The 12,471-nt window shown below is 38.4% G+C and overlaps 1 protein-coding gene and 1 pseudogene across 4 annotated transcripts; one reads left to right on the forward strand and one right to left on the reverse strand.

The window, feature by feature from the left end:
• Window positions 1-1,176: 1,176 nt before the first annotated feature.
• Window positions 1,177-3,187, forward strand: LOC103965640 (annotated as a pseudogene).
• A 1,738-nt stretch (window positions 3,188-4,925) lies between these two features.
• Window positions 4,926-10,622, reverse strand: LOC103959914 (DNA repair protein recA homolog 1, chloroplastic-like). Of its 4 annotated transcripts, none has more exons than XR_007254593.1 (14): window positions 10,351-10,622; window positions 10,081-10,172; window positions 9,930-10,005; window positions 8,913-8,975; window positions 8,678-8,807; window positions 8,407-8,492; window positions 8,200-8,325; window positions 7,779-7,883; window positions 7,583-7,639; window positions 6,945-7,007; window positions 6,789-6,865; window positions 6,107-6,179; window positions 5,837-5,957; window positions 4,926-5,584 (listed from the first exon to the last, which is right to left on the reverse strand). XR_007254593.1 is itself a non-coding variant. In XM_048574350.1 (13 exons), exons 1-13 carry the CDS (start codon window positions 10,591-10,593, stop codon window positions 5,477-5,479), a joined length of 1,299 nt encoding a protein of 432 aa, XP_048430307.1. In that variant the 5' UTR covers window positions 10,594-10,622; the 3' UTR covers window positions 4,926-5,476. The 4 variants fall into 4 exon arrangements, 1 of the variants encoding a protein (XP_048430307.1); XR_007254594.1 differs by lacking the exon at window positions 5,837-5,957 and adding an exon at window positions 6,502-6,578 and having other exon boundaries at window positions 5,517-5,584; XM_048574350.1 differs by lacking the exon at window positions 5,837-5,957.
• Window positions 10,623-12,471: the final 1,849 nt, after the last annotated feature.

The raw sequence follows: 12,471 nt of genomic DNA on the forward strand, positions 1-12,471 counted from the left end.
CATGAGAATCGATGGGGCTCTGTGCTCTCTGAAGCAAATTACCAAAAGTGCAGAAGGTATTTCAAACAAATATAGAAGACACATTACTTTCCTAACTTTCCCGCCAAATGGTGAAGACAGTAGAGTCTTGGCTGCACATTCAGATCCCCTCAGACCACCATTATGAACAAGTTTAACCTTTATGGAGAAACGGATTCTTTGTTTCTTCTCTTTTTTTTTAAGGATAAACATCATTAAATTTCATAGTTTCACTCAATATATTTCCCAAAATTATCATTTTCTTATGAATTACTAGTTACATATGTGCCGAAAAACACGCGTCAATCAAGGTTATATATATTCTGAAACCGTTTAGGGAGCCGCCAAATATACATGCTAGTGTGTCACGTTATAAAGACGCAATGACAAAGATAGAAACATGGTTGTGTATAACAACTGATAAAAAAGTAATTTTCTGAGTGGATGACGGGTTGAGACATAAGCTTTGTAGAGATTTCTTCTACGCTACGGAATTGAGGTTTTTTCTTCTTCTTCTTGTTCATGTTTTTGATTTATTTCATGCAACGTTTCCAAGCAGGAACTGCTCCGTTCCTTGAGCTCCCTATCAGTGCGTCATGTTTTTGTTCTTATTGTAATGGCCGGCTAGGATTAGAACTAGCTCATAGGCTGGATTTATGCCCGCTGTTATAGCAACTTAGTGGATTAAAATGTACACGTGAGTTGACTCATGTAATAGACGCGAGTGGAGTTGCAACGGTCATCTCCCTCATTCCTCTCTTAGCGTAATCGAATCCAAGGAGCAAAGTACTCCTCCTTTCTTCAGACATCAAGCTCATCAATTTCTTATTAATTTTCATCAGTAATTCTTAAAATTAAAACTCTAATCCGAATCCAAAGTACTAAGGGCCTGTTTGGGATTGAGGTGCTTAAAAAAAAAGCTACTATGAAAAAAAGCTATGAAAATTTTTGGTGTTTGGTAAACTTTGAAAAGCAGCTTTGTTTCAAAGTTGAGGGTGAAAAAAAGCCCAAAACCAAGAGATGACAAGAAGCTGCAATTTGCAGCTTCCAAAAGCAGCTTATTTTCACCCACACACGGGTGAACAGTGTCCACGTTTAATGAAATATACCATAACCCAAAACTGCCCTCGGCTTTCCCTTCACCGACGCTCTCGCCTTTCTCCAGAACTCTCTCGCACGCTCTTCACCTCAGAGCTCTCTCGCATAACCCGAACCTCAGGCTCTCTCTCGTTCTCTCGTTCTCTCGTTCCGTCGTTCCAAAAACTAGCGAACTCGTTCTCTCGTTCTCCAGGTTTCTCCAGGTAAGCTTCTCATTTATTTGTTTGGATTTTTCAAATTAGGGATGGGGAGATTAGGGAAAGAGGGGTGGGAAGAGCAAAGGGATGAGGGTATGGGTGTCGGGAAAAACAATTGGGGATGGAGGGTGGGGAAAAATTAATTGGGGAAGGGTGATATGGTTTGTGGAAAAAATTAATTGGGGAAAAAAATTAGGGTTTGTGGAGGAAACAAAAAAGGTCTGCTTCTGATTCTGATTTGGGTATATGTCAGGGATAATTTGCTTTGAACTCTCCCTCAAAAATGGTTCAAACCCTTGTCCGAGCAATTGCCATGGCCGCCGCCACCATCACCGTAACCACTCGGCACCCCACAATCTCTCTCCTCATACCTAAACGCCTCTTCTCCACTTCCAGACTCACCCAACCTCCCTCCATCCCATCCCTCGTGCTCGGCCGTCGATCCCTTGCCCCTCTCTCCCACGCCGTCCGATTCCCTACCGCCACCATCCGCTACACTCCAATCCGCTGCCGGGTCAACCGCTCTGGTGGTTCTTACTCGCCCCTTAACTCAGGTTCCAACTTCAGCGACCGTCCACCCACTGAAATGGCACCGCTATTTCGGTTTTGGTTGTGAGATTGATGAGGAGACCTCAAATAAGCTTGAAGGTTTGTGCTGTTAAATTGCAGCTATGTTATAATTTCTAAGTATAATTAGTAGATTATGCATACTGTTTATGCATGTTTATGATTCTTTTCTTGTTATCAGGCTTGCCCGGTGTTCTTTTTATTCTTCCAGATTCTTATGTTGATCCTGAATACAAAGACTATGGTGGTAAGTGTTTAAGGATCTAAAGTTTAAGCACTGTGATTTCAGATCTCGTGTGTTCTAATTTTAATCCGCATGCACCCACATTTCAACATAGAAGTTGCTTGAAGAGACATGGTGTCGGTTTTGAGCTCAAAGCTGTAGTTTTACTTTTTCAACTATCCAATTGAATGATGGAAGACTATCTGTTTTCCTTTTTTATTTGTATAGGTTACTATAGGTTACAGTTCGCCTGCATTCTTTTCAAGATTCGTCATCCATCTTGGAGAAGTTAAATAGGCCATATAGGCATTATTTAACTTTGAATCCTAATGGACTTATATCAAATGTCTCTCTCGACTCTCCTGTACTTCTTATACTATGTGGAAATGCAGATCAGTGGAGATGAAACATTCTATAAGATTTTTTTAGTGTCGTGCAATTTTGATGCCATTCATCTTTCTTTGGGTTTGTGTTTATGAAGTTGCAGCCTCCAATATGTTGGTTATTGACTAACATTAATTTTTCAAAAATTGGAAAGACATCGTTTTTAGAAGTTTGTTTAGTTAACATTTAAATGGATGCTTGTTCTGCAATTTGTTCATTCTCTCTCAATTATTTTCAAACTTCTAAATGCAACCTATTCTTGTAACTCATGATTGTAACTTTCTTTAATGCAGCTGAGTTGTTTGTGAATGGAGAAATTGTTCAAAGGTCGCCTGAAAGGCAGAGGAGGGTGGAGCCACAGCCGTCAAGAGCTCAGGACAGACCAAGGTACAATGATAGAACCCGTTACGTGCGCCGGAGGGAAAATGCCCGGTGAAATAAATGGAAGGCTAGCTATGTAAATATCTTGGTGAAAATGGGAGCTAGCTTTCTGAAAGCTTGTGGAGCCTAAAATCCTATGCTCATCTGGGTCACGATTAGTCCAAAGTTTGCTTAGTAGTTGAACGATTGAAGTTGTAACTGCGGATTTGTTGATCATTGTCCGCTCTTGTTAAACCCTTGAGTTCACGGTGAACTTGCACCGAACCTTCAAAGCCATGAGCTATTCTATAAGTTGAACAACATTAGTAGTTTTGTGCGATTTGAGACTTTGTTAGTGGCCTCAGGCCATTTTCTTGACTGCGTTTTGGATGATTCAATTTGAGGCTCAAGGCCCTTTCCTAGGGCAACCGTCCTCTTGAGCCCGGCGTACGAGCCGGGTTCTCTTTCATGTCTTTATATTGCCGTGTTTTGGAGAAGAGAAGGAGATTAAGGTGATTCCACTAAAAAATTGAGCTAGAATGCTGCTGCCTTGGGCTTTGTCCAGCAAGGGAGCAATTGAATCTCATCATATCTAGGGTAAGAGTTCAATTCTTAGCCCTAAAGGAGAAAGGACAATCGTGTTTTGCACCCATGTGGTTTCGTAGGGGTGCCGAACCAACGGGTCACAAAGAGGTATTCAACCACAGGCATTCTTCTCTTAGGAGCATCATTGAACGAACTTTTGGTGTGTGGAAGAAAAGATGGGCAATTTTAAGGGATATGCCTAATTACCCGTTCAATAAGCAAGTGAAGATTGTCATTGCTACAATGGCTCTTCATAACTACATACGGAGGTATTCTGAACGTGATCGTCATTTTGATGACCCCAGGGACTTTTGTGAAGAAAGCGATAGTAGTGATGATGATGATGATGAATATCAAAATTATCAAGTTGAAGGATCACATGAGATAGAAGCATTAAGAAATAGAATAGCAACAAGTTTGATGAATGCATCTAATTAGACTACTTTCAAGTACATTAACAATATTGTACTAATGAATCCTAGCTATTCACTCTAAAATATTTCTATTAAAGTAGTTTGTCATACTAATTAATATTTAAGATAAAGTTTATAAATATTTTTCTTCTAAAAATAAAATATATTTAGTAATTCACTTTTATTTGTTAAGAAAATTAAATTAATAGCACATCTAGTAATATACCCTTTTTGGTCATTTCACACAGTCACAGCTGTTTTACAAAAAAGTTTACCAAACACTATGATACTACTTTTTGTTTCCAAAAGCACTTTTACAAAAAAGTTTACCAAACACTTTGCTGGCTTTATTTCACAGCCGCTTATTCTCACAGCACAGCCGCTTATTCTCACAGCAGCTTTTTTTCAAAGCACAGCAATACCAAACCAGCCCTAACTCGCACTCACTAATAAGTTATAAGCAGCTTCATCATTTAGCAATCGAGGTTAGACAACTAAAACTGTTAGCCGCTGTTTAGCACTAATCAAATTGTTTTGTGTTGAAAGTTGTTCGATGCTACGACTTTTAAGTTATGCTAAGAGAGGAGGGAGAGAGAGGGTTGAACCCGAGATGTAGTAGGTTAAAAAGAAAGGCCATATCAACCTAGACACGGGACAGTCCACTACTTGCATGAGGGGGAGAGGGGGTTGAACCTGCAACTTTCTTGCTTATATTAACTCATGCAAGTAGCGAACAGTCCACTACTATCATTTACCGAGCTTATTTTTATATCAAACAAATTTATTCATCAGTGTCGAACCTCGATTCAAATGCTAAATTGCTATTGGGAATTTTGTTTAAGGGATCACTTAAATTATCTTGATCCCTCGACACAAACAATATTTATTCGAGCAGCCAGGACTGGATCCAAATGCTAATGGAAACGTTGGAACTCGATGAACTGTATACTTTGACAGTTTTATGACGATTTGAGTCATTACCAATACCTAATTCGGCGTCAAGGAAATCGAAAGTTTGAAAATGATTATGCAAGAAAAAAGATGGAGTAAATTACATTTTACCACCTCAACCTTAGGTCATACAACAACTCAAACCTTATCTTTTAAATATTGTAATGTCATACATCAACTTACAAATCCATTGAAATTTCAGACCTACATTAGATTTTCTGTCAATTTACCGTTAAATAATGACGTGACAAATTTGACAACTATGTAAGAAAATATGTGGAGTCTACATCTGTCATGTCATCTATCAAACGCATGCTTTATGTGAACATGAAAGCAAATACTTGATGAATGATATCAAACCAACGAAATAACAACTCAAATTGGCAAATAAGCCTGTTAGTTTGAAAGACGACCCCCATCGCCCGACCCACATCTCCTACCCCATAAATTTATGTTCTCACAAAATTACAAAAGGAGTATACTTCCTTTATGTCTGCCAACATTTTTGGTCTGGAACTGAATCAGGGTCAGGCAGAAACTGATGTCAACTTGTCAAAATCCCCGGTCTTGCATTTGATGCGGAGCGAGTGGAGCAAACTGGTGCTGTTCCTTTGCAATATCTGAAACTTCTTTTACCTTGATCCAGAACAGAAAACAGTGACAACGAATCCCTTTTCTCCTCATTGGATATCTTCGAAATCATCTTCATCGTGTTGGGGAATTGGCAAGTTACTTGTCTGAAATGAGCCTACTTGTCCGGTTCCATCTATCATCATGGAGCGAACTATCTGCATGTACATTTCAGAACTGTTCAGTTTCTTCCCAAAAGACAGCGCACTCCATTTCATATCCCACCTTCAAAGATAACTATGAAATTCACTAAAAGACGACATTGAAATATTTCATTAAAACGTATGAACATTGAGGTTTTATACATTTACCCCTAGTTCCCCTCAAAACAGATAATAGCACCAACTTTCCTCAATAAATTTTCGTGACTATTTGAAAACATAGTATGATGAATTAGGGATAGGACTTGCCTCTTGTCTTGTTACATCCATTAAAATGTTGAACTCGACCATCATGGTATGTTCATAAATTCATAATTCACAGTATTGACGGCATATGATAACCACATTTTCATTTTATTCCTTGCACATACTGAACGAAAACGAAGCAAAGTATACCGTCCAAACAATGCAGGTTACTTGACCACTCGAAATACACAACCAGAAACAATGTATTGATTAAGTAAAAAATCTGGAGTATAGCATCAAGTTTCAGTTAATATTAGAAATCAGAAAGACCACCTTCTCTATTTCATCAAGAAGAAGAGGGTTCTCTCTTAAGTACTGCAATGCTTTGTCTCTTCCTTGTCCTAACCTTTTGATATAAGAAATAAAAGCCAGTCGTTAACTGCAACAGTTTTATAGTTGAGATAGAGAGAGAGTAACGGTTATAAACAGGAGAATTCTTGAGTTATTTGAAAGAAACTAAACCAGGTCATAACAGGAACAAAAAGAAGTTAGAAGAATAAAAGCCTAAAGTTAGCACAGAGGAAGCAAATCTCCACCTTTCATCTCACAAAGGAGTTATCCAAAATTTTGAGGCAGCTCATTTGTAAAACATCTAGCCATCTAGTGTTGGTTGATCAAAGTTATTTCGGAAACAAAAAGGAAAGTTTTTTTAAATAAAAAAAAATTACCTGTGTCTAGTGCATAAACACAAATCAAAAAAGGCCACACCCTCTGCCTCACCGTTGCACCTAGGACCCAGTAAAACCTATAAAAGCATGTTTTCCTTAAACAAAACACTCAAGTTTATCAATCAAACGCTACTGGTTCATTGGTTTACACTCTTTTCTTTCCTAATATGAATAGTATTTTGAAGAAGAGTCCTATTCGATCTAGTATCCAAACTAGACTAAGAACGCTCAACATATAACTACAAATTTAAGAATTATAACCTGAAAATGGATGTTCAAGTACAGACCTGTGGTCCCCATAACTATACCAAGAACTCTTCCTCACTACTACATCCATAGCTTCAGCGCAATCCAAGATGCAACCCTGAAAGAGAGAATGAGTCAAAATAGAGTGTGTTTTCAACCTTCTGAGTGGGGAAAATCAAATATGTTGCAATACTGACCAATTTACTAACTCCCTCTCCAAATACAATTTCAAATTCAGCTTGTTTGTATGGTCTTGAAACCTACAACAACTTAGGATAAGGATCTTTTCACCACATTAATCAGAAACGTAATAAAGTAGTGAAAATTAAACGATGGAACGATAAAGTGACAGCCCATATTTATAATATCCTATCAAAACTTGGGACTCAGGAGGCGGTCAACAAAAGTCTTTTTAAAATGTATGCAAATATGATAACAAAATCATTTAGCCAATGCAGTCTAACATTTCCCATTGTATCTGAAAAATCAAATGGGATAAATGGCTTTTGACAGAAAACTCTGACCTTAGCTAGATATTCTAGTGTACATTTGGTTTGTTGACTGTTTCATATATTTTCATGGTCACAGGCTGAACTTCAAGCACAGCGTAGATTCGGTACAAATAAAATAAATAAATAAATAAAATAAAAAAAATCTGAGAAATTAGACCAAATATATAAGAAACTGTCACATTTTCATACTTTAAACCAGTTCTGAAGTTCTAGTAAAACTGCAATAACAACTTCATCATTAAGTTAACAATAGAAGTGTTCCTTCCATGCATGGTGCACAAGCCTTACAAATGCAGAAGTGATTCTGATGTACTGAAAGTTACCTTACTCTTTTGCACTCTTACACGAACCCGAACCCCAATTTCTTCATCTCCCTTTACCTACTCAGTACAGAAGTATGTTCTATGAGAAACAATATAGATCAAACTCTATTTGATGATTTACACAAATAAATATATATTATATTAATCTATCAAATCACTATTATGAAATGAAAAAAAAAGTGGCTATTGTGCTTACAGACTTTATCTTCCCTGTAGAACGTATTTCAAGCCGAACTGAGGCAAAGAATTTTAATGCAATTCCTCCAGATGTCACTTCTGGATTCCCATAATATACACCGATCTTGCAAAATGAAGGAATTAATCTATTAGTTTCTGGAAGTGAAATAATTGTGATTAGGGAAATAACAACTAATAAAAACTGAGAAACAATTACAATCATATACATTAGAAAAATGATTGACGCAGGCTCAGCTTCTTAGACCAAGGTACTCAATATCATTTATTGCAATGGATCCAGATATATGTCATCATAAATATGTCAAAACTTTAATGCTCAAACTCAGTTCCTTAGACATATGCACTCAATCTTGTTTCAATGAATTCAAGTATGTACCATCCACAAAAGAGAAGATATAAACAAAATTAATTGAAACTACCTTATATCTTATTTGATTCAAAAATATTAGAGTACATCCAGCTTTGGACGCATTTCCTGACATTTTGCGCAAAGCTTGGCTCATAAGACGTGCTTGCAAACCCATTTGCTGCATCCCTATCTCACCCTATACGTAGCAAGATCAGAAAGTGAGATATGTGAAATTGCATATCTAAAATTTATAACTACAAGATAAAGAGAAGGTTACTTCAATCTCTGCTCGTGGAGTGAGAGCTGAGACAGAATCAACACAGATAAGATCGATGGCACCAGATCTGCACATACGATCTGCAACTGAGATGACAGAAATCAAACTATTATATCAAGAATATACTATATGTATTAATATTATGCATCCTGCTATTGACAGACTGAATAAGTTCAAGATAATGGCATAATTTCCCACAAACAATCATTTTCCAGAAGAAAAAGAAAGAAAAAAAATCCCCACAAACATGCAGACAGAAAAGAAATATTACTCTCAAGTGCCATTTCTCCATGATCAGGCTGACAGACAATCAGATTTTCTACATCTACACCCAGTGCTTTTGAATATGCTGGATCAAAAGCATGTTCTGCATCAACAAGCATAGCATTTCCCCCAAGTTTCTGCATATTACCATCAAAAAGCTACATGTTGGTCCAGAGAAGAAAGAAGCCAGTATTCAGTAACCAGAAACTAAAGATTCCAGACGAAAGTTGAGAAAACTATACCTGCACCTCTGCAATTGCATGGAGTGCTAGAGTGGTCTTTCCACTGCTTTCTGGTCCAAATATCTAGAAACAATACAAAGATAAATCAGCACTTTGTGCAGGAACTACTGATCCAAATAAGGAAGGAGCTAAACTACTTCCTTGGGACGACAGGAAGCCCACTAATTACACTACTCCAATTAGTCTAACAAAATGAAAGTCATTAGGAGAAATTTCCACATGACCATAAAGCTTAAGTAGTATGTCAAGTTCACCCACCGCATATCATGCCAAAGTATTGAGCTGCACTAGTGCTTAAGCAATATGGACGAACCACTATATGCTTTAATAGTTGAAATAAACTTTGCTAACTAAAGAAGAGCAGTTTATTGGGTGATTGTGTCTTTATTAAAAACTACAAGTAATCATGATGGTTGCACTTGTCGATAAATTAAACATCTTTTTGGCTCTTACACAAAAATAAAAATAAAAATAAAAATAAAACAAAATTTTAAAACTTGACTTATGAATGTATTCTTTGAGCTGTTTACTTCTCTTTGATTGGTTTTACAGTGCTAAAGTCATAAGTATAGGACCTACTAGTAATTAATTCTGCTCTCGTTGATTGTCTAGTTCTTTCCTCACTCCAGATTTTCTGTCTACAGTTGTTCGTTTCCTTGAATCCTTTCACAGGATCCCAAATTTCCAGGTTTCTATGGTCTGCATTACATACCATATTGATTACAATTGTGAATCCAGTAACTGCAGGGGCATACTAGTTTGACAAGAACATTACCAGATATTCTATATCAAATTATCAAGTAAACATCTCGCACAGCAGTTAGCTAATCAATTTTTCTAATGAAACAAACCCGTCTTCGATCATGAAAAGCAAAGGGAAGGAAAATTAGAAATTGGTCTTTGGGCTTAACAAAACCTCTCCACACGTAGAACAGCATGAAGGACAGCATTAAATTCCAATCCCGACCGGATGCAAGTGTAACTTAGCAAGCATGAAAGCATACAATGGGGACATACCTCCACAATTCTCCCTTTTGGAAGGCCACCACCTAAGGCAAGGTCTAATGTCAAGCAGCCACTGGGAAAAGTTTCACTGCAAAACCAACAGAGTATTAGATAATCTACATTAGCACTGATATGATATGACAAGGAGATAAGAAGCACATACACCAAGGCTCCACCAGCACTTCCTAATCTTGTAACACTTCCCTTCCCAAATGAGCTATTTATATCATTCATGGCTGCTTCCAGTGCTTTTTGCTGAAATAAAAAGCACTTTGGTAATCAGAGTTTTATCTACTTTTAGCTCAAAGTTTTAGTCTTTCTGCATTCGCGTTTGTGGGTAATCACTGATGCCTCTTCAAAAGCACTTTTCTGCTTTTGGGAAGCAAAAACGAAGATAGAGGCGAAAACGCGCAAAGGGTTTTCGAAACCATACCCGGTCGACGAAACGAGGGTCGGAGTCTGCGGAAAGAGCGCCATTGACTTTGGCTTGGAGCTCACAACGAACCCTTTTGATTGACTTCACCGCCATGGAGTGTAGGTTGAAGCGCTGCGGGAGAGAGGACTGGAATAGCAGAGGAGAAGGTAAGCAGTGCGAGTGCGAGTGCGAGTGTGGGTTTGAGAAAGTGAGCGAGTATCTCATGCTTCTTCCGCTGCTGCCTGTGAATGCTAAAACCATTACCAAGTCTAAAACCTCTGACAACCCGAAACTAATAGTGCATAGTGGGCGTTCAAAAAAAAAAAAAAAAAAGTGCATAGTGAAAAATGAGAGATAATATCAAGAGATGGGAAGGGCGGCAAGGCCCTGCCCCAGCGTGAACATTTTCTGTGGGTTGGGTTGGGTTATGTAATTCACCCTCCATATTGTCATTGGACACCCAAGACATTATTTTTGTTAATGACATTTGTCTCCTCCAGCAACAATGTAACCCTAAGGTGAAGATTCTAACCCGTGACATAAAGTCTTAATATGATAATATCTTTTAAAATGATTAAAAACGTTTTTGATAAAAGTGTTTGTGATTTCCAAAAGCACTTGAAGTGCATTTTGAAATGAGAAGATGTGACATCTCACATTGCCCAGGGGAGTGATCCTTAAATGTATATTCCCATCCCTACCTAGCACGAGGCTTTTTGGGAGCTCACTGGCTTCGGGTTCCATAGGAACTCTGAAGTTAAGCGAGTAGCGTGCGAGAGCATTCCCTGGGTGACCCATTGGAAAGTTCTCGTGTGAGTTCCCAAAAACAAAATCGTGAGGGCGTGGTCGGGGCCCAAAGTGAACAATATTGTGCTACGGTGGTGGAGCGGGCCCGGGATGTGGTCCGCCCCGGGGCGGGATGTGACAATTGGTATCAGAGCCTAACCCTGGCTGCGTGTGTGTCGACGAGGACGTCGGGCCCCTAAAGGGGGTGGATTGTGACATCCCACATCGCCCAAGGGAGTGATCCTTAAATGTATATTCTCATCTCTACCTAGCACGAGACCTTTTGAGAGCTCACTGGCTTTGGGTTCCATGGGAACTCCGAAGTTAAGCGAGTAGCGCGTGAGAGCAATCCCATGATGGATGACCCATTGGAAAGTTGCTCGTGAGTTCCCAAAAACAAAACCGTGAGGGAATGGTAAGCCCAAAGCGGACAATATCGTGCTACGGTGGTGGAGCGGGCCCGGGATGTGATAGAAGAGCTTGGCTCCTTAAGGTCAAAGTACTTTATTATTGAAGCTGTTAATATTATAAATCACTCTGTAAAGATCATCTTTGCAAAAAAATTGAATTAAAACTAAGATCATTTTGTCAAGAAATAGATAGACAGTTTGTAATACTCCAATCAGTCTGTTTTTTACTGTTCGAACACTAGACGATCTTAGTTTTAATTGATGTTTTTGTAGAGATGATCTTTACAGTATACATAGTTATTTATAATATAAAAGGTTCCGACCATATGCACAAATAGACCACATGGTATTTTAATGAGGAGTTCCTCCTTAATCCTTGAGGAGCCAAGTCTTTCTCTTTTGAAAGAAGTATCAGTTGTGTACTTATTGCAAATGTTTTTTTTGTATTCACTCGTATTTTTATTAAGAATTGGTTTCAAAAGCGCTTTAATAAAAATATGATTTCTGTCATTTTAAAAGCATGGATTTGATTTGTAGTATGTAAATTGAGGCTTGGTGAATTTTGGTTGTAGCTAGTAATAAGAGTATCGAGTTGGTGGCGTGGGAGTATGGAGTTGATAAAGAGAAACTTATGGCGTCTCTTTTTGTTGCTTGGCTCTTCTCAAATGCAAATGCAAAGCGGTTTCCAGAGGCATGAGCTTGGCCGTAGCATGTAGGTAGGAGGGCGTTTTGGAAATGGATTTTGCATGAGTCTGGACGCATTTTGTAGGTTTTGTCGACCAGGTACTAGGCTTGTAAGTTGTATGTCACCAAAGAAAGTATCAAACCAAAGTCAAATCCCCTTCGAAAGCTGTTCAAAAGGAAGGATCGATCATAGAGGTTCATGTGATGACAGCCAAAGACAGGAATCAAACGTTCATGCTCGCAGCACAGCTGGGATGAC

The sequence above is a fragment of a genome, unplaced genomic scaffold, assembly GCF_019419815.1.
Source record: "Pyrus x bretschneideri cultivar Hongxiangsu unplaced genomic scaffold, Pyrus_bretschneideri_v1 Contig71, whole genome shotgun sequence".
NCBI classification, from domain to species: Eukaryota; Viridiplantae; Streptophyta; class Magnoliopsida; order Rosales; family Rosaceae; genus Pyrus; species Pyrus x bretschneideri.